The sequence below is a fragment of the Corythoichthys intestinalis genome, chromosome 9, assembly GCF_030265065.1.
Source record: "Corythoichthys intestinalis isolate RoL2023-P3 chromosome 9, ASM3026506v1, whole genome shotgun sequence".
NCBI lineage: Eukaryota > Metazoa > Chordata > Actinopteri > Syngnathiformes > Syngnathidae > Corythoichthys > Corythoichthys intestinalis.
Genome location: NC_080403.1, coordinates 9,311,935 through 9,337,893, shown reverse-complemented (window position 1 = coordinate 9,337,893; position 25,959 = coordinate 9,311,935). Strand labels below are relative to the sequence as shown.

At 38.2% G+C, this 25,959-nt stretch overlaps 1 protein-coding gene across 5 annotated transcripts; it reads left to right on the top strand.

The window, feature by feature from the left end:
* The first annotated feature begins 6,097 nt into the window (after positions 1–6,097).
* c9h1orf159 (chromosome 9 C1orf159 homolog) lies at positions 6,098–25,886 on the top strand. Of its 5 annotated transcripts, none has more exons than XM_057847095.1 (9): positions 6,098–6,270; positions 12,528–12,606; positions 12,681–12,765; positions 13,963–14,058; positions 16,322–16,378; positions 17,939–18,073; positions 23,752–23,777; positions 23,854–23,900; positions 24,033–25,886. In XM_057847095.1, the coding sequence occupies exons 2-9, from the start codon at positions 12,535–12,537 to the stop codon at positions 24,124–24,126; spliced, it is 612 nt and encodes a 203-aa protein (XP_057703078.1). In that variant the 5' UTR covers positions 6,098–6,270; positions 12,528–12,534; the 3' UTR covers positions 24,127–25,886. The 5 variants fall into 5 exon arrangements, with proteins under 5 accessions (XP_057703078.1, XP_057703075.1, XP_057703080.1 ...); XM_057847092.1 differs by having other exon boundaries at positions 6,099–6,270; positions 23,876–23,900; XM_057847097.1 differs by having other exon boundaries at positions 6,100–6,270; positions 24,029–25,886.
* The last annotated feature ends 73 nt before the right edge of the window (positions 25,887–25,959 follow it).

The window sequence follows — 25,959 nt, the reverse complement described above, 5'->3', positions numbered from 1 at the left end:
AAACAAAAGTCCAGAAAAGCAAAGTAAAAAATGAACTCAAAAGGTGAACATAAGACTGAGTCACAAAGCTACTGACAGGGGCAAAGGAACACACAAGGCATGGACACACATCGAGAATGATACAATAAGAAAGGACAGCACATTGAGGGCTTATATATACACAGACATACGAGACAATTAAGCACCCCACCCACTGTCCCATGAAGTCCAGCATTTAGCCAATGACTCGTCTTGTTTTGTTGAAGTGGAACAACCCTGTCTCACATCTGTAAGCAGCTTCCACGCTGTTTAAAGCACTGTGAAGCTGTGCAAATGAATAAAAAGAAAGCCGCGTCGCAGCCTATACGCAGAATATGCAGCTGCTTAGGGCCCCTGACCACTAGGGGGCCCCTAATCTAGCAATTGTTTAATTTATATTCTATTTTGTTTACTACAGTTTGCTTTATTTGACTTTTTTGAGTTTTGATACTTCATTACAAGCTTAAAAAAATAAAAGTTCTTCCTTAACTTCTTTCTTTCCTCTTTTAGAAAAAGGTTAGGCGCTATCTACTGTAAGTACTGACAATCATTTGGAGTGAGAAGTTTGAAGTATGCAGTGCAACAAAATCTGATTATTATACAAAATATGGACGTATGGGTTGGATTGCATGTATGGGTTTCCCAGTACACTGTGACGAAATGGTGGGCCAAAAATATGGGCCCCTTTGCATTATTTTGCTTAGGGCCCCCAAATGGCCTGCCGTGTCGTGACCAGCGATAAGAAGCTAATTCTGACCAAAAGTTGATATATATATATATATATATATATATATATATATATATATATATATATATATATATATATATGTATATATGTATATATATGTGTGTGTGTGTGTGTGTGTGTGTGTGTGTGTGTGTGTGTGTGTGTGTGTATATATATATATATATATATATATATATATATATTAGGGCTGTCGAACGATTACAATTTTTAATCGAGTTAATTACAGCTTAAAAATTAATTAATCATAATTAATCGCAATTCAAACCATCTCTAAAATATGCCATATTTTTCTGTAAATTATTGTTGGAATGGAAAGATAAGACACACAACGGATATATACATACAACATACTGTACATAAGTACTGTATTTGTTTATTGTACCAATAAATCCACAAATGGCATTATTAACATTTCTGTTAAAGTGATCCACGGATAGAAAGACTTGTAGTTCTTAAAAGATAATTGTTATAGTTACAAGTTATAGTAATTTTATATTAAAACCCCTCTTCATGTTTTCGTTTTAATAAAATTTGTAAAATTTTCAATCAAAAGTAGAGTTAATATAATAATAATAAGAATAAAAATAACAATAATAAAATGAGTGACCAAAGTCTAAGTTTTACGTGTATTTTGCATAGCTATTTTGATATGGAATGCCAGTTCATTTTGCATTGTTGTTTTACTGTGTGTCAGAATAGGGCCTCATTACTATAGACTGAAGTGCTTTTCTTTGTGAACATTATTTTTTTTGGAGAGATAGGTATATTATTTTTGTTGTGCTTTCACTAAACGATACTTATGTTTGTTGTGAAGGAGTTGCAGTAGCTTATGCCAATAAACGGCGCGGTCCAAAGAACGCCTGTGTCCGCTCGCCTTTACTGTATAACATATATCTGTACATATCTTACCCAAAATACAACAAGAGACACATTATTGCCACTAAAAGAAAGAAAACTTACCGAAATATGTGTGGAGCACAAATAGCAATTTGCATTGCATTGTGAATACAGCATAAACGTCTCACAACTACTATATCTCCCACGTTTAGAAGAAATAACATGAGTATGGAACGGCGCTGCCCCCAAGCGGCCGGTGGCATTCTCTTCACTCTTAATGTCCATAAACGGCCTCATTGTAATCTGTTTGAGGCAATGTGCGAGCGGGTCATGTAGTGCATGTATATATGTATATATATATATCAGGGGTCGCGTTAACCGAATATTTTCCGTCGTTGACCGGTTTTTTAAAAACGGTGACGGAAAAAACTGAAGTCCATCCGTCATTTTGACAGGTTGCAATTCACACCCCAGACCACAGGATGGCGAGTGAGCATATTAATAAGCTATTGTCTCTCTTGATGCATGACGTCGCTGGCCTTACTCGGAAAAATGTCCGAACTAGCATTCAGGTGTAGCAAACACGGAAACGTTAGGAAGCTTTGGAGAGCATTGTCTAAGGCTACGTTCATTCTACAGGTCTTAATGCACGAATCCAATTTTTTCGTGTTTTTCCGACTCGAGTCAGGCATTAACTTGACGGTCTGAACGGGACAAGTCGCATAGAAGTGGACCATTTCAAATCCGATCTGGGTCATTTTTTTATGTGATTCAAATCCGATCTGGGCCACATTTTTCCAGACTGTCGCGGCGGCCGTCAGTCCCGTCCAGTGTCCCAAATCCGATTTCAGTTGTGCGTTATTAGCGCCTAGCTTGCAGTGAACACGGCTTTTGGGGAAGGGCCGGGCTTGACAACAGTCATAAAAAAAATAAAAATGGGTTGAGGATAAGCATGAGAATGATCGGTTTTCTCTCTGCTCTATGTGAGCTATATTTCAACATTTCCTACACGGCCGAAAGTTGGGACAGGGGTCTGGCTGCAGCCCGTGTTGGAGAGTCAGGGCAAACTGCCCGTGTGTGTGAGTGACATGCACGGACAGTGCGTGCATGCTATCGATCCATATAAACTGTGAATATAAGCCTAAACGGGGATTATTTATGTCTGTTATTTGTGTCCTCCTTTTGAAAAGCAAAATATGATAGCCCTGGAATGACGGATGACTTGTCATTTGTTTTGATGCTTCTGCGCACCGGCTCGTGTCGGACTGCGAATTAGAGCGCATGCGTAATACTTGAATGGTCTCAATGGACAAAGGCAGTCTGAACGGGCACGCCAAAAAAAATGGATATGACAAAAAAATCGGATTCGTGCATTAAGACCTGTAGTATGAACGTAGCCTAATTGAATGAGCAGGGACAAACAGCTTGGAGTCAGAAGTACGTGCGCTATTCTCAAACCTGAACGCACCCAGAGTCTTGGATGACAAATCAACAGAGCAGAGAGTAGACACAACATGGCTGGTAGTTTCTTCAATTTATTCAGAGTTGAGTAAGTAACGCACCACTTTTGACCAACACTGCTATTGAATATGTCATTATTATCATTTTAAAAATTTAAGTGACGGGTAAAAATAGATTATGACCGAATTTTTATGACCCTGTCAGTCAAAGTGACAGACAACGAAAAAGTCTAGCGCAACATCTGAGATATATATATATATATATATATATATATATATATATGTATATATACATATGTATATATACATATGTATATATGTATATGTGTGTGTGTATATATATATATATATATATATATATATATACAGTGCATTGCAAAAGTATTCGGCCCCCCTGAATCTTGCAACCTTTCGCCACATTTCAGGCTTCAAACATAAAGATATAAAATTTTAATTTTTTGTCAAGAATCAACAACAAGTGGGACACAATCGTGAAGTGGAACAAAATTTATTGGATAATTTAAACTTTTTTAACAAATAAAAAACTGAAAAGTGGGGCGTGCAGTATTATTCGGCCCCCTTGCGTTAATACTTTGTAGCGCCAACTTTTGCTCCAATTACAGCTGCAAGTCGCTTGGGGTATGTTTCTATCAGTTTTGCACATCGAGAGACTGACATTCTTGCCCATTCTTCCTTGCAAAACAGCTCGAGCTCAGTGAAGTTGGATGGAGAGTGTTTGTGAACAGCAGTCTTCAGCTCTTTCCACAGATTCTCGATTGGATTCAGGTCTGGACTTTGACTTGGCCATTCTAACACCTAGATACGTTTATTTTTTAACCATTCCATTGTAGATTTTGCTTTATGTTTTGGATCATTGTCCTGTTGGAAGATAAATCTCCGTCCCAGTCTCAGGTCTTGTGCAGATACCAACAGGTTTTCTTCCAGAATGTTCCTGTATTTGGCTGCATCCATCTCCCCGTCAATTTTAACCATCTTCCCTGTCCCTGCAGAAGAAAAGCAGGCCCAAACCATGATGCTGCCACCACCATGTTTGACAGTGGGGATGGTGTGTTCAGGGTGATGAGCTGTGTTGCTTTTACGCCAAACATATAGTTTTGCATTGTGGCCAAAAAGTTCAATTTTGGTTTCATCTGACCAGAGCACCTTCTTGCACATGTTTGGTGTGTCTCCCAGGTGGCTTGTGGCAAACTTTAAACGAGATTTTTTATGGATATCTTTGAGAAATGGCTTTCTTCTTGCCACTCTTCCATAAAGGCCAGATTTGTGCAGTGTACGACTGATTGTTGTCCTATGGACAGATTCTCCCACCTCAGCTGTAGATCTCTGCAGTTCATCCAGAGTGATCATGGGCCTCTTGGCTGCATCTCTGATCAGTTTTCTCCTTGTTTGAGAAGAAAGTTTGGAAGGACGGCCGGGTCTTGGTAGATTTGCAGTGGTATGATGCTCCTTCCATTTCAATATGATGGCTTGCACAGTGCTCCTTGAGCTGTTTAAAGCTTGGGAAATCTTTTTGTATCCAAATCCGGCTTTAAACTTCTCCACAACAGTATCTCGGACCTGCCTGGTGTGTTCCTTGGTTTTCATAATGCTTTCTGCACTTTAAACAGAACCCTGAGACTATCACAGAGCAGGTGCATATATACGGAGACTTGATTACACACAGGTGGATTCTATTTATCATCATCGGTCATTTAGGACAACATTGGATCATTCAGAGATCCTCACTGAACTTCTGGAGTGAGTTTGCTGCACTGAAAGTAAAGGGGCCGAATAATATTGCACGCCTCACTTTTCAGTTTTTTATTTGTTAAAGTTTAAATTATCCAATAAATGTTGTTCCACTTCACAATTGTGTCCCACTTGTTGTTGATTCTTGACAAAAAAATTAAATTTCATATCTTTATGTTTGAAGCCTGAAATGTGGCGTTATGTTTGAAGCCTGAAATGTGGCGAAAGGTTGCAAGATTCAAGGTGGCCGAATTCTTTTGCAAGGCACTGTATATACAGTCAACATACGGTACATAAGTACTGTATTTGTTTATTATAACAATAAATCAACAAGATGGCATTCACATTATTAACATTCTCTTAAAGCGATCCATGGATAGAAAAACTTGTAGTTCTTAAAAGATAAATATTAGTACAAGTTATAGAAATTTTATATTAAAACCCTTCTTAATGTTTTCGTTTTATTAAAATTTGTAAAATTTTCAATCAAAAAATAAACTAGTAGCTAGCCATTGTTGATGTCATTACACCATGCTCACTCCCCAAACCCATAAAATCATTTGGACCCAAGCGCCAGCAGAGGGCGCCAAGCAACAAAAAACAATTAACAAGCGGACATTCCACTGCTGTCATTTTAAGTATTTGATACACTGCCAATATATATATATTCATTCATTAATTTTCCATTCCATGCCGCTTATTCCTCAGGGTCGCGGAGGTGCTGGAGTATATATATATATTCATATATATGTGTGTGTGTGTGTGTATATATATATATAGTGGGTAGAACAAGTATTTGATATCAAATACTTGTTCTCCCCACTGTATATATAACTTGAAGGTGACAGATTAAAAAAAGAACTATGGTGTGATCAATGTTGTAATGATGTAATATGTATCTCATTTTTTACTTTATTTTATTAATATGAATTATTATTGTTTTGTGTGTGTGTGTGTGCGTGTGCGTGTGTGTGTGTGTGGGTGGGTGTTATTTCGAGATTTAGGTGCATTTAGGGGTACTTAAAGGGTTAATTCCGATTTACACGGAAATTCGGGTCGCCAGCGCAGAACGGAACTCATTCTTAAACCTGAGACTACCTATAAATTTTCAAACTGAGGTTTTATGTGGAAAACATCTCATGGATGTCGGTTAAGAATCCAATTCTGACTGGAAAATCGAGAACTCATGAAGGCTTTCCACGGATGTTTACGATCATATTTCATCTGTATTTACTAGCGTTGGTTGGTGCTTTTATTGTGAAAGTCCCCACACGGATGTTAATAACTTGAATGAGCGCTAGCTGCAGCAAGGTGCTTGCGTTTAATGGCAGACGGAACTACGGAGTTGTGTCTCAGACAAATTTGACCGCACACCTCAATCTTCTCGTACAGATGACATCAGACGTCGATTGAATCACGCCTGGAGTTGGATCCTGGCGAGATTCAACATTTTTGCTGGTGAGTGACACCCAGTCAAATTTAGCAACCCGCTCGCGTGGTTTGAGCTTACAGTACCATCCTCTGGAGATCAATACAAAGAGCTTCCTTTTCAAAGATAATTTCAAAGATGTTTACCTTTTGCGTTAACTGATCCAACTCAGCACAGACTGGTGGCACTAAGCTACAAATTTAAAATGGGAATTTGTTAACTGAGTTATTGTTTTCAATATCGGGTTATATTTTTCATTAAAATGATCTCACATCACCCAAAGGAAAATATATCAGAATGTACTATTTATAAATTTAAAATAACTAGGATTTCGTTTGAATTTACATGCAAATCAAAAGACTGTAATTTGAGCTCGTTTACTGTAACACAAATTTTATTTTGTTGACTGATAGGCAACAGGTGCGGTTAATTCAATTGTACAACCTGTTACAATTGAAGAGCTTTTCACCACACGTTATTAACTTGGATAGATAAATAAATATGCATTCTGTCAAATACAGACCCCCCTTCCATAGTTCCTTGGTACATTTAGGATGCATGAAAGATGATCAGTGGTGCTGCGGGAAAACTTTCCAACTCCACTTATTTTCCTGCAAATTATTATTCACAAATGGGCATATTTTTAATCTAGCTATGCCAATGACGTACAACACATGTGAAACTGAAGGTCCAGGGGCCACATCTGGCCCTACACGTAATTTTGTGTGGCCATCGAAAGCAAATCATGCACATCGACATTATGTTTTGTGCCTAAATACCAAAACCCGGTTTTCATCAAGTGAAATTTTGGACCACTGAAAATAAATTTATAATAGAATACACAGAATAAATAGAAAGCATTTATTGTCATTGTATAGAACGAGATTTAAAGCTTGGCCATAATGACCATAACATAAAACAAAACCACAGGTTACAGTGTACACAGATTGGGAACAAAGTAGGGGTGCACGATATCCATTTTTTGAAACCGACCTCGATAACTTCCTGCTCCTCAAGGCAGATACTGATACGTTAACCGATAATATATGGATGATTTTAAATGTCTATGCACCTGAGTTTTTGAACACCTGTAGGTAAAAAATACAAGTGGTGGATTCAGCATAGATTTACCTATGACTTAACCAAAAATTTCATGATGACATGAACATTATTATAATTAACAAAACAAAGACGAACAGTTTTGACTTCAAATAAAGTGCCCATATTTTTTTTTTTCAAATAAATATAATTTGAGTCAATCACAATCAATCAGCCAAACCCAAAAGGTATTGTGCTTTGTCAGCAGATAAGACATTTGGTGCAACAGGAGAGGAGACTTTTGTAGTCTTGGTCTAGGAAAACAACTTCCTGAGCCTGGCAATTATAGGACAGCAAGCCTATCAATAACCAAAAGGCCTCTCAAGAACTTGTAAACATAACACTGTAAAATGCAAACATTTGCTAATTGCCATCGTAAGGTTTATCACTCAGTGATGGAAAAATACGGCCTTGAGAACAGTAACAAAACCTTGCATACTGGCAAAACAGGAGTGGAAAAAAACGCACACATCCCAATCCACTTACACCGTGCCAAAAATATTTTATCGGGCCTATTAATAATGTTATCGGATTTATTGGGATGACGTCATAATCCATATTATCGGACCGATAATTATCGGACCAATAATTATGGTGCACCTCTAGAACAAAGTGAATAAGTGACTAGCAGCAAGTGGTGATGTAGCGGTCATATAACGGTGCGTATATGAGAATTTTCAGTACTCAGACTAGGTGGCAGGGAGCTGACTTGGCATGCAAATTACAGACATACAGTGAAGAAAACAGGCATTTGAACACCATGCTATTTTGCAAGGTCTCCCACTAAGAAATCATGGAGGTACTTGTCCTTTGTGAGAGAGATAATCTAAAAAGAAAAATCCAGAAAATTACAATGCATGATTTCTCTCAATTTTTTTGTGTGATACAGCTGCAAATATGTATTTGAACACCTGTCTGTCAGCTAGAAGACGTCATGGTATGAAATCATGAACGACACGGAAGGTTCCCCTGCTTAAACCAGCACATGTCAAGGCCCATCAAGGTTTGCCTATGACCACTTAGATCACAGGTGTCAAACCGATTCCAGAAAGGGCCTAGTGGGTGCTGGATTTTGTTCCAACCGATAGCGCGCAGAGAGTTTAACCAATGAACTTCCTGCAGGCCAGCAAGCAGCACCTGACAAAGTTTAACTGATTACACATGTAAAAGATCTAATTGGTGAAAAGGTGTCCTCTTCATTGGTTGGAAAGCAAACCTGCACCCACTAGGCCCTTTCTGGAATCGGTTTGACACCTGTGACTTAGATGATGCAGAGGAGTCATGGAAGCATGTTTTGTGGTTAGATGAGAGCAAAATCAAACTTTTTGGTTGTAATTCCACTAACCATATTTGAAGGAAGAAGAATGATGATTACTAGCCCAAGAACACCATCCCTACTGTGAAGCATGGGGGTAGTAGCATCATGCTTTGGGAGGTTTTCTGCACATGGGACAGGATGAGTGCACTGTATTAAAGAGAAGATGACTGGGGCCCTGTATTGTGAGATTATTTACTTATGTTACTGATTATTTTCTTCACTGTGGATACTAGATATTGATGGAACAGTGCAGAAATGCTATAATGTAATTGAAAATATTGCATATGCGGTACCCAGATTGAGACAGATGTCTGGAACATATTACTTAGTGAGATGCATGTGACAATTAAATGCCCGTCCGCTGCCACTATTTTATATTATACTACTGTGGCTACATTTATACGGAAACAGTCTAAAGTAAAAACGAAATAGTGGTGTTTTGTTTTTACTTTCTGTTTGCACACGGCAATGCAACATTGGGTGTACAGTAACATAATTTGCTGATGTAGTATGAATGCCCAGTGTGTGGGTGGCAGCACCACCAAAATATGATTCTTTTGTGTTACTCTTCTGCTCCTATTCTGGTAATAGTTTGTAATGCGAGTTTGAGCGGATTCACGCCCAATTGGGCTATTTTTAAAAACTCTGGTCGAGAGAGAGATGAATTGAATGACTTGATAAGATTTTGTCAAAAGTAGCCTAAATCTTATCTTGGATGGGAGGCTGTAATTTGGCCTGTTTTTTATTGAACTGGGCGGGTTTTACGGTGTGTTTGGGTCTTTCTTATCTGGGAATCCTAGACACAGATACCACTAAAACTCGGTTTTAACAGTGTAGACCAGGGGTGCCCATCTGCCGGGCCGCGGACCGGTACCGGTCCGTAGCGCATTTGCGACCGGGCCGCAAAGAAAAATAATAATTTAATAACGACCGCATTCTGGCCGAATTAACCCTGTGCCCCTGCTTAACACACCAATATCTCTGTCTACTCTAGATATAATACTACGGGATAGATTACATTGTTGTCATAGAAGTCCATTGATTGGACTGCTAGCAGTACATCTTGTTTGTGTATATAATATATCTATGTGCGCTTGTCCTCGATAATAGTGTATTACTAGGCCGCGGCGCAGCACATTTGTTCCCGGAAATAATTAGCCCCCACACGAGCGAAGATAACAGGAAAACAGACGTCTTTTGAAATATTTTTACGGCGAAAAGGATATTTTTACGGCGAAAAGGGCACCTGACGAGCCTACAACCTCGAAGATCCACGAACTGCGAAGGAGTGGATTCGTGACCCGTTTGTGAATAAACAGAGAGATCGCAAATGACGGCGACCTTATTAAACGTACATTTGAGACAACAACTCTACCGAGGTTCTGGATTAAAGTCATTCTGGAATATCCTGACATCGCGACAAGAGCGTTAAAAACCTTGCTAAAATTTCCAACATCGTATCTTTGTGAAGCGGGATTCTTAATTAATGTTTAACGACAAGGCGAAGTCGTTATTGGTGAGCGCGGTGTGCAGCTGTTGTGTGAAGCTTATATGGCAAGATGAATCTGAGGAGAACTTTTCTACAAGTCCTTCCATGATCAAACGTAAGTTAATATTCCTTTCTTTCAAGAAAGTTTGTGGTGTTTACTTTGGAATCGCTGCATTTGCGCATTTTGCGGCTATGTTTAACGTTGCGCGCATACGCAGTAGTGTTGTATCGTTCGCGAACGATTCGTTCTTTTTGAACGAATTGTTTGGGTGAACGAGACCGAACTAATCACCATCTGCACTGATTCGTTTTATGAAGTTGGGGCTTGTTCGCTGCGTGGGAGGGCGTTGAGCAAGCGGCAGCGTCTTCTGACATCGCACACGACCAATCAGACGCCAGCCTCATCGCGGGCAGGGGAGGGAGCGGAAACAGAATCAGGGCGTCTGTCACTCACTTCCACGTGTAGCCAATAAGCAGCCAGCGTGCAGGCAGGGGGGCAGGGCTGAGTTATGTCACTTCCCGTTCAGTGACTCGGTCCTCCGGTTCCTGACCTAGCTTGCTGCTAACTTGACTTTCCAGTAATGCGGTGAACGAGTCAAAAAATGAAAGGAAATGACTTTGTCACATATTTGTTAATGTGGAGCCTATCAAATGCTGCTCAAACAGACAAAAACATCACACAAATCTAGCGAGCATGGTTTAGTGTACTACTTTTCTCAACAGACTCGGGACTGCCTATGACGACATACAATCAAATTTACAGTAGTTTAAAACACGGGTAGCTACGAGGCAAGCAAAAGTGAGCTGCGGTCGCGTGACGGCCGCGAAGTGGGCAGGGAACTGTCACTATATGGAGGCTTCATGGCAGCGATATTCACCGCACAGAAAAAAAGAATATTTAGTATGATCACCATAATACTGATTTGCAATGAAACTGTATATACATGTCAATTTTTTCCGACTGTTTTTTTTTTTTTTTTTTTTTTTTCGTGTCAGAGCGTGTCGGGTGTTGGTTGGTTTGTCAAATTATGTCCACCATCCGTCCACCATGTGCTACTCAAGCGCCCAAAAACAACGCACGCGGACACGGGAGATGTCGCAATATGTCTACATTTTTCTTAACAGACTAATGAGAGTAGAAAGGCGACATCGTAAAGAGCAAACAATAATTTCTCGTCAGCATTTGACGATCTGAGATGAGGGGACGACAGGGGAGCTGACCGGATTATTTTATTTGTTAATACCAGTGCAAAAATTCAATACGATCATCTTAATACTGATTTGCAATTTAACTGTCAAATATCAAAATGTAGTATTGTTTTTTTCACATTTGACAACTAGCTATTTACACTTTAGTTTTAACAATAGTGACCAAAAATAATAGTGATGAGCATAAAAACTAAAATACAACAGAGCGAGAGGTAAATATGATGTGTTGGTCGTTCCATATTTAGAAATTAAACTTTCGATTTATTTTTATTTTCGTGACAGCAAGCAAGCCGCGTTGGCTGGTAGCAGCAGCATTGTATATGTGATCAAGATCATGCTAAAGAAAGTCCGTGCGCCCCCGACCCCAAACCCCCACTCCCCCCACAAAAGGAAAATGTTTAACCGTGTCCTAAATCGAAATGCAAGCACGAGCCATGACTTTGATCCCATTGAACTAGGACAGACGACGCGGAAATTCTCCCTCGCTTTTGCAGCAGCGGGAGGGAGACGAGGCTGTCTGTGAAAGCAGAAGGATATCGCCTGTCACTCATTTCAGAAACTACGACGAGTGGTCAATGAGGAGCCTGTTTGCAAGAGAGGGAGGGACCAAGCAATGTCACTTCCCGTTCAGTTATACTGCGAAGCGGTCTTTGGTGATTCATTCGGCAACGTCACTTCCCGTTCACTAACCGAACGAGTCATTTGGGCGGGGAGGGAGATGAGGGGGGCGAACGATTCGTTGAACGATTTGTTTGAACGAATCTTTTTACTGAACGAACCGGAATGGATTCGTTTACTCAAGTGAACAACAGATCCCGTCACTAATGCGCAAAACCGCATCGTTGCAATTTTTGATGGGTTGCAAAATTTGTCAGAACACCGGTCCGTGAAAAAAAAGACCCAAATAACACCGGTCCGTGGTGCAAAAAAGGTTGGGGACCCCTGGTGTAGACCATAACGACAGGGTGGCATGGCATCAAGGTTTCCACTCTGGAAGAAGTTATCATTTTTTTGCGTTTCGCTCCCCAAAAAGTTCATTTCTTGTTCCATTGTCATCTTTTGCCATCACAAGAACAAATCCAAACACATCACTAGTATTTTTTTTTAATTAAAAGTTGAATAAGTGCTTTCACCAGACTTGTTTAATTCTCCCCTCCTTATTTTTCCCCAAGCTCAAACATGACTCTGTCATTCCTTTTGGTGTTGGCAACAACAGTAATTCTCATCAGACCAGAGACACCAGTAACCAAGGTAGAAAATTAATTAACTTATCTAGTGTGCTTTGTTCAATTTTCCTCAAGCAACCATATTATCACTGTCCTCAGGCTCTACATCATAACTCACTGGAGTGCTGCAGTGAGAAACTGAGGACCAACAGCTCGTGCTCAAACGACACTCACTGTGAACCAGGTGCTTTGTCTGTCTGAGGGTTTTAACATATGTGTTAGATTTGCTTACTGTGTAATTGCTTTCTGGCCAGCCATACATTTGAAGGAGAAAAAAAACGGAAGAAATTACAAATGTTGCATCTAATGGACATAGCCCAGGTTTTACCCCTAGTATAGTTTCTGTGGATAAGTGTATAAAGGCATTACATTAGCTAAAATGCATCGGTAACTGTTTTTGTTTTTATCTTAAAGCCGTAAAGGCCTATTCACACTAGCGTCAGCCCAGTGTGAAGAGTGGTCCACAGCAAGCGCAAAATTGGAGTAGCCATGTAGCCTGACGTGGACACTGTCAAGAACTGAAAAGCGGCAAGCATATTTACTATAATCCCAAGTACCAATGCGTTTATTTTTCATTGCTGCACAAGAAAACGGCAAATTTTCCTATTTAAAGGAGTAGGGGGCGTTATAGTAGCCGTGTTAAAAGTTTTACCAGTTTAGGTGAGAAGGTAAATAGTTTTTTTTGTTTGTTTTTTTTTGTTTGTGAACTACATTTACACACAAACGCAAATCGAAGTACCATTCAGCTTAGTAAGGAGAGGTATGAGAGTCATTTTTCGAGTGTCTCAGAGCTCGCAAAACATTAAAAAGCGCATTTATCAAGATTTGTTTCGGCTGTGAATGTGATTCGCGTATATCCGTCTGCCGAAACGACCTGATAGCACCTGCCCCTCTGCTATTGGATGGATTGTTGACGGCGGCGCTGTGAAAATAGAACAAGTCACTATTTTGGGTCCCGCCCCTCAGCGAAAATTCACTCAAGACTTTCCACTCTGTCCACAAACACTGAATGAGTTGCTGCTGAACCCTTCACACTAGGCTGCCGCTAGTTTGAAATGGCCTTTATGGTTAGCAATAATACAAAGAGACACCATCAAAGATAAAATAAGAAGCAATAAAAATGCCTAACCTGTGATTGTACATGTTAAACACGGAATTGAGTGCTCGCGTTTTGGTGTATTTGTATAAGCTTTGCATGAGTTATGACAACAGGAAATGTCTGCTGGCTGTTTCATCAAGTTCAAATAAGTTGAAGCTGTTTATTGTGACAATGGGTGCAACAGTATGTGATTCCTTTTAAAGCCCATCTCAAATGAATCCATATTATTGTATTGATGGATATTTTTAGGTTTAATGCTATGATTTACTGTATATTTTTCAGGATGCTTCTTTCGTGTCCTCGAGAGCAGCAACATAGTTTGCATATTGTGTGAGCCTTCCTCTATAGACTCTGAGAACATCACGGCCTGCACCTACAGTAAGGAATTTTGATTGATCATTTCATATACTGTATCTACAGTGCTGGCCAAAAGAATTGGCACCCCTGCAATTGTGTCAGATAATGCTCGATTTCTCCCAGAAAATGATTGCAATTACAAATGTTTTGGTAGTAATATCTTCATTTATTTTGCCTGCAATGAAAAAGCACAGAAACAGAATGAAAAAAAATAAAATAAATAAATCATATCATTTTACACAAAACTTCAAAAATGGGCCAGACAAAAATATTGGCACCCTTAGCCTAATACTTGTTGGCACAACCTTCAGAGAAAATAACTGCAAAAAACCGCGACCGGTATCCATCAGTGAGTTTCTTACAATGCTCTGCTGGAATTTTAGACCATTCGTCTTTGGCCAACTGCTACAGGTCTCTGAAATTTGAAGGGTGCATTCTCTAAACTGCCATTTTCAGATCTCTTCACAGGTGTTCTATGGGATTCAGGTCTGGACTCATTGCTGGCCACTTTAGAAGTCTCCAGTGCTTTCTCTCAAACCATTTTCTAGTGCTTTTTGATGTCTGTTTTGGGTCATTGTCTTACCCATGACCTCTGAGGGAGACCCAGCTGTCTCACACTGGGCCCTACATTATGCTGCAAAATTTGTTGGTAGTCTTCAGATTTCATAATGCCATGCACACGGTCAAGCATTCCAGTGCCAGGGGCAGGAACACAACTCCCAAAACATCAGGGAACCTCCGCCATGTTTGACTGTGGGGACCGTGTTCTTTTCGTTAAGGGCCTCATTTTTTTCCTGTAAACTCTATGTTGTTGCCTTTTCCCAAAAAGCTCTACTTTTGTCTCATCTAACCAGAGAACATTCTTCTAACACGTTTTTGGCTTTCTCGGGTAAGTTTTAGCAAACTCCAGCCTGCCTTTTTTATGTCTCTGGGTCAGAAGTAGCGTCTTTGGGTATTCTACCATAGAGTCCCTATTCATTCAGACGCAGACGGATAGTACAGGTTGACACTGTTGTACCCTAAGACTGCAGGACAGCTTGAACTTGTTTAGATGTTAGTCGAGCTTCTTTATCCACCATCCGCACAATATTTCATTGACATCTCTCATCAATTTTTCTTTTCCGTCCACATCTAGGTAGGTTAGCCACAGTGCCATGGGCTCTGGACTTATTGATGACACTGCGCACGGTAGACATAGGAACATTCAGGTCTTTGGAGATGGACTTGCAGCCTTGAGATTACCCATGCTTCCTCGCAATTTTGCTTCTCAAGTCCTCAGACAGTTCTTTGGTCTTTTTTCTCCATGCTCAATGTGGTACACACGAGGACATAGGTTGAGTCAACTTTAATCCATTTTAACTGTCTACACGTGTGATTTAGTTATTGCCACCACCTGTTATGTGCCACAGGTAAGTAACAGTTGGTGTTAATTACACAAATTAGAGAAGCATCACATGATTTTTCAAAGGGTGCCAATTCTTTTGTCGGGCTCATTTTTGAAGTTTTTTTGTTAAATGTTAATGATTTAATTTTTTTTCCCATTCTCTTTTGTGTTTTTTCATTGCAAGCAAAATAAATGAAGATATTACTACCAAGGCATTTGTAATTGCAATCATTTTCAGGGAAAAAATCAGCAATATCTGACAGAATTGCAGGGGTGCCTATACTTTTGGCCAGTAGTGTAGATTAGTGAAAATCTGAAATTAGGGCTGTTGTTATCAAATATTTTTAGAAATTATTTTCATGACATTTTATTGATTCAGGTCATATTCTAGCTGTTGTCTGTCCCTTTAAACAATGGCTTTGATTGCAGTATTTTCCGGAATTTAAAACACACCAGGTTATAAAGTGCATTATTAACAAAATAATTTTTGTAGCAGAGGTGCATGGATTACAAAGTGCATTAGTGCAGCAATGTACTGCATTAATCATTTCATTTCATTTGTTCGTTACCATTGTAAATATATATATTTTTTAATTTATTTGATTATTTTATATATGGGTTTGATGAATATGTGTCAACCACTTAACTGAATCAGTATAATATAGATCTGCAGCAACAAAATAGTTTTGAGGTCATTAAGCATAAACAGAATTCAAATCCTTTCATAGGGCACACTGTCATTTTTTGAGGAAATTTGAAGTGTGCCTTACAGTCCAAAAAAAGGTAATCGATTACAGAAAAGTCTAATTATTGATTTGATGTCAATTAATTTATCAAATTTAGCACGCATTTTGGGATTTTTTTTTTTTTTTTTTTTTAACCTTCATGTCTTTTTAATAGACTACACAATGGACAGGAGAAACGCCACAACCGTTACAACTGTAATGCCTAATATTGGTAAGTAAGGGTGGGACGATATGGGTAACTCACGATTCTATTCTGTGACGATATCACAAGACACATTATCCACGATATTTGATATATTGTAAGAAATTTCTTCAACGATATACTGTATGTGACTAAAAAAGAACATTTCTGCAATCATGCATTTATTCAGTGCCAACACTTACATTAACTCACAATGTATTAAGGAACATGCATATGCATAGTGCCTCACTCCAACAGGTTTTATGTAAACCAGGACAGGGCACTGCTTTCTGGTACTGAAAAGTCAGTATTAATTAATTTTGCATACTACCTCACTGCCTACTAGTCTTGTAAATGTAATCACTGTACAGCAAGTTAAATTGCAGGAACATAAATAACCATGTATTGCTGGACACACTGAAGTCGGTCTCTGTCTATTATTACAATTTTTATATATTTCCTCACAATTTTAATCATTTCTGTGAGATATACAGTGGGGAGAACAAGTATTTGATACACTGCCAACGGGTTTTCCCATTGGCAGTGTATCAAATACTTGTTCTCCCCACTGTAATTAAGGCAATTATTTTAACACCATGTTGATATCATGGTCATAAGAACGCATTTCGTCGCAGTCAGTAACATTTGCAAATGCAAAGCTCCTGTTATTGATGATCACATGCAGACGCCTCAAACTGACTCGCTCACTTTGGTCCGATTTTTTTCAAAGCAATTATTTTTAATGGCCAAAAATCTAGGTTTGCTTGTAGGCCAAATCATTGTAAAATATTTTCTCTTAGATATCCTGCTACTTGTTGACAAGGCCTTAGTTGGTCCTTTTTGCTTCCCTCTGTATTCAGCCAGATTATCATCAATATGTGGCTGACTGGATACAATTTGAATCTTTGAATTTAAACTCAAGTTGATGCCCAGTGGGTGTGTCGGTTGGTGAATATTTATATTAAGACCTCATGTGGTTGCTGGGAAGTGGGCCTGTAGAGATCACAAATTGGGCATTGCGTATTACGGTTAGGTGTGACGTCACTGATTTGAAGTCTGCCTTTTTTCATAGCAGTTTGACATGCAATAGTTACTGCAATCAAATCACAAGCTACATAGCAGACAAACTTCAACAAGGTCACACTCATTTCCATCTATTTTATGCATGCGAATTCCAGGCAAGGTCAAGTTTCAGTCACAGGTAGCTTGTTAAACATTTTCATGCACCTTCAAACATTGGGTCATGATAATGTACTATTTACGCCAAGTGATGGTTGGAAGGAAAAACAGGCATAATCTCTGACAATGTATTTAATATATCATTAAATTATTTGCAGTATTTCTGATTAATAAAACTGGTCCAAATGCATGCAATGTTGATAAAACGTTTTTTTTTTATGTTTTTTTTTTTTTTTTTTTTTTAAACCTTGGGTCAGTAAGTAGAATCTTGACTTTGGTGGACACTAACATCCCTAGTAAGGGTGTTCATAAAGAATTCCAAACAAGTTATTTTTCATCGGGCAATGGACGGATTGTTCGATTTGGCTGCAGCCTATTTATTGTGCTTCCTTGTATCATGGCTGTGAGCAGGAGGCGCGGGCGTGGCTGCCTCTCTTCTTCTCGGAACTCTGTTGATCAGCCTGTTCTTGATCCTCTCTGTCGCCTCCTTCTTCTACCTCAAACGCTCCCATCGACTCCCAAATATCTTCTACCGTCGCAACAAGGGTAAGCCCGATCACACTACCGCAGTCACACTCCAAACACTTAGCATCCCAATTTCTCAATGGGTTCTACATTATTGACTTTAACTGTTCGTGAGCTTTCATTATTGCCATTAATACCACAAATACAGTGAGACTGCATAGAATTGATGTCAAATAAAAGCCGTCTGAAATACACCATAAATTATGTAGATGAAGAATTTAAAATGATATAAATCCTCTAGTTAACATAAAAATTCATTACTGTTTGACCTAAAGTTGAAACATGCCATGTATACTATATATGATTATATGACTATATAAAGTATAAAAAACAAGAATACTTAGTTGTATTAGGTTCATTTCGTCTACACTTACAGATTAGTTGAATTCTTTTATCCCAGACAATGTGTTTTAGGTTGTTTTATTTACCTGACATGTTTCAGCGAACACTTCCGCCTTAATGACACAGACAACGGAAACATCAAAATAAAAGTACACAGGCCAATACACACCGACCAATACCTCGTATGGACATCTGAACACCCCACCATCCACAAACTGTCAGTGGTCAGAACATAACATGAACTAATGATAAAAATCCCGAACCAGGATGGCAGAACACAGGAGGAATAGCACATACAACACTAAAAAGCACTAAAAAGTTGTCAGTATCCACATTGAGCAATAGCAAAAGGCGCAGGATAGGTTAAAAAAATAAAACAACGCAACACACGGGAGGAAGAAAAAACAAAACGACAACATAGCGATATGGTGACGTTGCCGTACGTGAGAGGAGTCACGGAACGTATCCAAAGAGTAATGAAAAAATTAAGGCTGTCAAACAATTAAAATTTTTAATCAAGTTAATCACAGCTTAAAAATTAATTAATCGTAATTAATCGCAATTCAAACCATCCATAAAATATGCCATATTTTTCTGTAAATTATTGTTGGAATGGAAATATAAGACACAAGACCGATATATACATTACACATACTGTACATAAGTACTGTATTTGTTTATTATAACAATAAATCAACAAGATGGCATTAACATTAACATTCCGTTAAAGCGATCCATGGATAGAAAGACTTTTAGTTCTTAAGAGATAAATGTTAGTACAAGTTATAGAAATTTTTAATTAAAACCCCTCTTAATGTTTTCGTTTTAATAAATTTTGTAAAATTTTCAATCAAAAAATAAACTAGTAGCTCGCCATTGTTGATGTCAATAATTACACAATTCTCATGGTGCTTAAACCCATAAAATCAGTCGCACCAAAGCGCCAGCAGAGGGAGACAAAAAACACAAGTGGCCATGAAACTGTGCTGTCATTTTAATCTGTTTGAGCGGGGCATGTGCGTTAATTGCGTCAAATATTTTAACGTGATTAATTTTAAAAATTAATTACCGCCAGTTAACACGATAATTTTGACAGCCCTAGAAAAAAATACAACATAAACAAACCGGTCAAACCACACACAATACTGCCAGATATTGGTCCATCCAAAGGACAAAATCCACCCAGAAGACAAATGCAACTCCATACATGAAATTCCATGCAAATCATACATCTGAGAGACAGGAAGGAGCTTTACTACAAGAAAAACAAAAAACAAGAAGTGTGAAAAGGACACAGCAATAAGACATACAAGGGCAACAAAACAACAAGCGCAACAGGAACACCACAAGTCGGCCATCACCAACCACTGAAAAAGGGAAAATCACATTATGGACTGGGAAAAGGCCAGAGTCATCGGGTAGGCCATTGAAATCCGCAAGCAGGGCCCGAAAACCATCAACAGGGACGAGGGAGCGTACATGCTCTCTACTACCTGGACCAGCTTTCTGGGAGAATGAAGTAACAGCGGAGGCCGAGACTCGCCTGTCTAATCTGACAGGTGAGTCACTCCTTCATCCATCAGGTGATAGATGAGGCGTCACACCAACATCAGTGACACTCTGATGAAGGCGGAAGTAGTCGCCGAAATATGTAAGGTAAATAAACCAACCTAAAACACATTGTTTGGGATAAAAGAAAAATTCAACTATACTTAATAGGAGATTCACGTAATGATAAAAGCTCAAAATTTGATGATTGGGTATTCCACTGGGCCATAAGTACCTCACAATATATATCATTTGTCCCATCCGCAATTGAAACACGGCTATTCTTTGTCACTAAACTATAATCAGCAATAATGTAGTAGTAATGAAACCGCGTTACGCAGTACCCTTATAACTATCATTATTCATTTACAGTAATGAAACTCTTAAAGGGAACAACAGATAGAAAGACTTGTAGTTCTTGAAAGATACCGTTTATTATGAGTTAAAATAATTTTGTATTAAAACCCTTCTTTATGTTTTCGTTTTTATACAATTTATAAAATTAATTTAACTAGTACGTTGCCATTGTTCTTGACGTCGCAATGCGGTTACGTCACTGGGTTACACTGCTGCGGTTCCAGGGTATAACTCTAGTGGCATAAACACGTGATCTGTTCAACCCTTTCAATCTGAGCCCGAGAGGAACATTAATGAGCATGACAGCACTGTCGGTGTTTCACAAAAGGAGCAGCAAAAGCAAAATGAACAGGAAAAGCTGGGTGAGACGAGACGAGAGTAGGACAAAACCGGTGTTCTGCCAAAATGTGCTACACCAGTGAAACGTCCTACAAGAGGCGAATTTGACACCCAAAGTACTACCGTGCGCTTTCAGCTTCTTTTGTTTAGATGCATACAGACGGAATATACTAAAGATGCCTTAAGAAAATACTTAAAAGTAGTCATATCAAAAAGGGTGGTTTAAATATGCTACAGTATGTCACATCAACAATCTGCTTTAAAGCTACCACAAGAAAACACAATGCTTAAAAGTATGAGAGGGAAACACATTCCAAAAGTATTTTGAGGCAATGAAAAGGTAATAAGACTCAATAAAACAGAAATAGTATGTACTCTCTGTTTAACCGATGTGCACATGAGTTGGGCGTCTCACCGCGTAGGAAGGTATTCACGGAACTAGGCATGTGCCGGTATGAGATTTTCACGGTACGATAACCGTGAGCAAAAATACCGCGGTTTCACGGTATCACGGTATTGCAATTATAGCTCCAAAATTTTTAGATGTATGGGTTTAAAAAAATAAAATAAAATAAAAATCCATTGAACAGGATTTTTTCAAAACATATTTGCAAATTGGAACATGAATATAATGTGAAAATAAATAAATTAACAAAAAATAACAAATATTATATAAAATTAAAATAAATAGAACCTAGACTATACCCACAGCCACAGCTCAAGTTGCTCAATATTAGAGTAAGAACAAAATGATTGCTATAAAAAGTAAAAACACTTCTAAATAAAATTAAAAATATATACTGTATGACTTTTTTTTGAGGGGGGAAGCTCAAGTGAAGTTTCGCCATTTTCAACCACTGTGTCAACTCTAGTCTACATGATGCCATGCCTTTGTGTTAAAAAGAACAAAGAATTCATAAGTTAATAAGTTAGTTAAAAAATGTATAAGTTAGTTTTATAAATTAGTTAAAATGTAAATATTGTTAAGGAAAGGTTTCATCTTTAAAAAAAAAAAAAAAAAGTGAGGAGTGAGACCTCCTCTCTCAATTAGCGATCTTTGACGCGATTCTTTTTCTTTCCCCCCTTCATTCAAGCTTTTCTCTCACTCAGCGGCTGTGAGACATAAAAGAAGCTGCTCTCCCAGTTTAGCCTAGGCTAACATTCGTCTTTGTAAGTTTTAGTTAGTTTGTATATTGAATTTGAAAGGAAAATGTGTGTTTTGTTTTTGGCGACCTTTTTAATGGTGCTACTGCTATCCTGTTGAACCTAATCACACGTGGAAAAATACAATTGTACAACATTTTAAATGTATTTATTTGTATATTTCACCACGATTTGAGAGCTCAATAAACTGAAGAAAAGTACGCCTTGTGTTTGGAGGATTTGTTTTTGGGTTTGCTGGCTGTTTAGTGACACTCACGGCAACAAACGGGAAGGGGTGAGCGGTGCCGCACCAAGCCACTTCGGCTGCATTTTGGCACATGAAAAATAGCGAATACCGTACTAAGGTATGACGGAAAATTTTAATGGTTTTGAAACCGCGACGTTTTCACACCACGGTAAACCGTGAAACCGGTAACCGGCACATGTCTACACGGAACACAGGTGGTGTTCCTCTAGTAGAAGTGACAAACTACGTCATCAACCCGAGCGTCCATGGCGCGCATAAAACATGGTGCCCTCCGTAGGTCAAAATTTATACTAAATATTATAGATTTTTAAATCAATGGCAATAATTTATGCGTTTCTAATAACATATTTTATTAAAACAGAACAATTGTGGCCTATTAGAGCCTACAAGTCTTTAAGTCCAAGGTTCCCTTTAATTACAAAAAAAGTCTTTAAAATTATTTCCCTGTTACGAAAATGATTTAATCATGTGTTCTATAAAACATTGTCGAAGCCCTTGTAATTTTTTATTGTTTTATGAAAACAAGAAGTACCTGACTGCAATCAACTGATTGCACTTTTAAGACACCAGATTGATGAAACGGTGTCTTCTTGATGGGTTGCAACAAAAATCCGCACCCACTTCGGCTGTTGTGGAATAGTTTGCCCTGGTCTAAGGTTACATTTACACTGCAGGTCAATTCCTTTACCTATATATGTGGCGTATATCAGATATTTCCACAGAGTGTAACTGTGCAATACTGATCTTTTCAAATCCAACTGAGGCCTCTTATATGTGGAAATAAAATTGACATTTATCTGATGCCTCATTCGTACAGATCCAATCTATACATCATCAAGGGAATGTCACGTCGCCACTGGTAGACAAAATTTAAAAAAAAAAAAAAGAAAAAAAAAAAAAGACGTGAACAAGCAATGCGCAAAAAACACCTTTTGCTTTTAATATCGCACGTGAATGTATCAGGTTAAAAAATGTTGGCGTAGGTAGCATAGAATCCCCAAAAATTGCCATAAAACCGTGATGGCCGGGACCTCCCGAATGGAGTCAAATTTACTTTCCTAAACACTGCAACATGTGCAACGTGTCACAGTGCGCATGTGTGTTACATCACTGACGAATTCCGTTGACAATGCGGGTCGCGTGTTTGTGCAGTATAAATGCCAAAACAAAAATATGGGAATTAACAAAAACTGTGATGTGAACGTAGCTTAAGTCATTTAGTGTTAGATTTATAGCAAAAGCAACATTTATTTGTATTCGTTCCTATTTTTCTCGGAATTTCAACTTTGTTTTATTTAAAAACATTGCAGAACAATTTAAGAACAAAATAATTATTCATTATTATTCATATTCTATCATTAGATAAGCTAAGTTAAGCTAAACTTGGCATGCTAAAATTGGGAGTCAGTTATTTTTTTCCCTCCACACCCTAACTTTACTGTGTTGTTACTACTTGCCCACAATTGTAATTGCAGCAGCCATATCCTTTGTAAAAGTATTGAATTAATATTACAGTTATGCCTGTTTCTTTCATATTTCATTGGATGCCATTTTCCCCACATTTTTTATTTATAAAATGTACATAGTATGTCAAGTACAGTATTTTTTGTTATTAAGAAAAGTGGGGTCCATTAGTTCAAAAAGATGATGGAGAAAAAACATTCCACATTTCATTTTCACATTTTATTCTGTCCTCTTATAGCCTTCATATTCCAACCAAGCGAGACGGTAAGTGTGCTTTGTTTATCAAAAGATCATTGGGGATTATGAGTAAAGCATATTTTGTTTAAATGTGTCACCATAGCAACAATCTATTCTTCTTCTAGGCTGTCATGATTCCCTCCTCTACAGGTATGTTGTACCCTTTAACTAAACATTGCCAAACAGGTTATACTATCTTGAATAACAGCAAATAAGGCTTTTTCTGGTTTGTTGCGAATGTTTAGTAATTTTTTTGGTTTTATTTTATCGTTTTAAAGCAAGAAAGCAAAGATACGTCAGACGGGAGCGGCCCTCTGTGCCATCAAGTAGTGCCATCACCCCCACCGCATCCACCACCAGGGTCTACAATGTGTAGGAGGAGAGAGCCAAGGAAAGGATGTTGCGAGTTCTTATTGAATGATGCCATGTTTTGACTTATTTGAAAGCCAAATTGGAACTACAGCCCCCCCCCTCTTTTTTTTTTTTTAAATGTCGCCTTAGACAAAATGGTGTCCACCAAAGCAGTAGCATTGGTCATCTTGTATTCTAACTCAATTATGGTACTTTTGGTTCACTTCACCTTTTTTTTAGTAATTGAGCTCATCTGAAGTAATTGCATTTATGTAATTGCTGCTGCACTGAAACATTTATGGGCTCATACTGTATTTAAATAACCCCCTTTTTTCAACAGCACCAATATTTGTACCGTTTAAAACTGCTGCAGAAGCTTAGAAGTAAGATATCCGCATAGTTACAGAGCCAACGTCAATTACAATCATCGTCATCATTATATCTGTAACATTTTTTTAATGTCGCACCACCAACTGTGACAATGACAAATTGGATTTGTGTGTATTCATCAGTTTGAGGATAATGTGCAGTGAGCCAGTGACCTAGTTGGCTGAAAGTGACAAAGCACCATCCTTATCATCACTAAAATCTGGTGATGTCTGGGCTGTTCTATTACTGTGTGTGTGTATACACTTTAATTTGCATTCTGTACTTTGACATCTATTGCCGTATGAGTGATATTTTACTATTTATTTGTATCCAATCTGCCAAAGTGAATGTATTTCCCTTGTACAATCCACACATTGTAGTTTGGTGTGTATGTACAGTAGCACATTTATTTTAACCATGGTTAAATGTTGGACTAAGTGTATCTTTTAGCTGGGAATAACAAAGAAACTGGCAAAATTTGAAGATAATATGCCCAAAAACTATTTGACATGTTAACTAATAGCTTCATGCTCTGAATGATTCGTACCATTTTTCTTTTTTCAATGCCTGTTCTGCATATGAGGTGCTCTAAATATAGAGTTCGTTAAGCTGCTTACACTACTAAGGTCTATTCAAAAGGTGTAAAAATAAGTGATTGTTTTAAATGCCCAAAAGACTTTAGTATCTGTTTTGCCACTTTCTTGTGTCATTTCTGAAGATACACATTTAATTAGAAACAACACAACTTACATTTAGGCCAAGGTATGAATAACGTAGGCAACAGCTTTACATGCATGTAAATGCTTGAATTTGAAGAAGGAATTATGTTCATTAAAAGGAACATAAATGAAGAACACTCCAAATGCAGCATACCAAGATTGGCGCACTTTACAAGCAAATCTAAGGCCAGATGTATTTATTTTTTTAACTGTGATATTTGAGATGTTGCTAACCTTTTGGTGAAGTTTATAGTCTAACAGCTGGAAATACTCTTTGGTTGTAAATACAGGATATACTTGCTTGCCGAAAGTTTTCAAAACGAATTGAATGTAACTACAACTGTGCCACAAAGAGCTTTAAACGTTAACTTAATAGTTCGCACATACTCCAGTGGCCTTTTACTGTATGCACCATTTTCAAAATGAGGCTGCTATCAAAGTTTTATTTGCGATATAGTTTATATTTTTGACTGCACTTGAGATTTGAATTAACACACTGTGCCAGCAGCGGTAAATCTTTCTAAAGAAATGATCATGACTATTTCCATGTTGCCTCGTGTGTTTCGTATTTGTTAGCTCAATACATGCACACATTCTTTGATATAAATGATTTGTTTTGTAACTGTGTACTTTTGATGTGATGAAGATGGGTGTGGTTAAGGTATGGATGTTTGATTAATAAAGCACCTTCAAGTAAGCCTTGACTTGTTCCTATTTTTCTTTTTTCTTCCTAACTAGTTTAGAAGATTAACTACGATTTATTTCATTTT

What these genes read in the sequence shown, in the direction of transcription:
- c9h1orf159 (XM_057847092.1), top strand. Translation starts at nt 12,535, where the DNA reads ATGACTCTGTCATTCCTTTTGGTGTTGGCAACAACAGTAATTCTCATC. An exon ending in CGACACTCACTGTGAACCAG is followed by an intron (nt 12,766 to 13,962) that starts GTGCTTTGTCTG and finishes TATATTTTTCAG; the next exon opens with GATGCTTCTTTCGTGTCCTC. An exon ending in CATCACGGCCTGCACCTACA is followed by an intron (nt 14,059 to 16,321) that starts GTAAGGAATTTT and finishes TCTTTTTAATAG; the next exon opens with ACTACACAATGGACAGGAGA.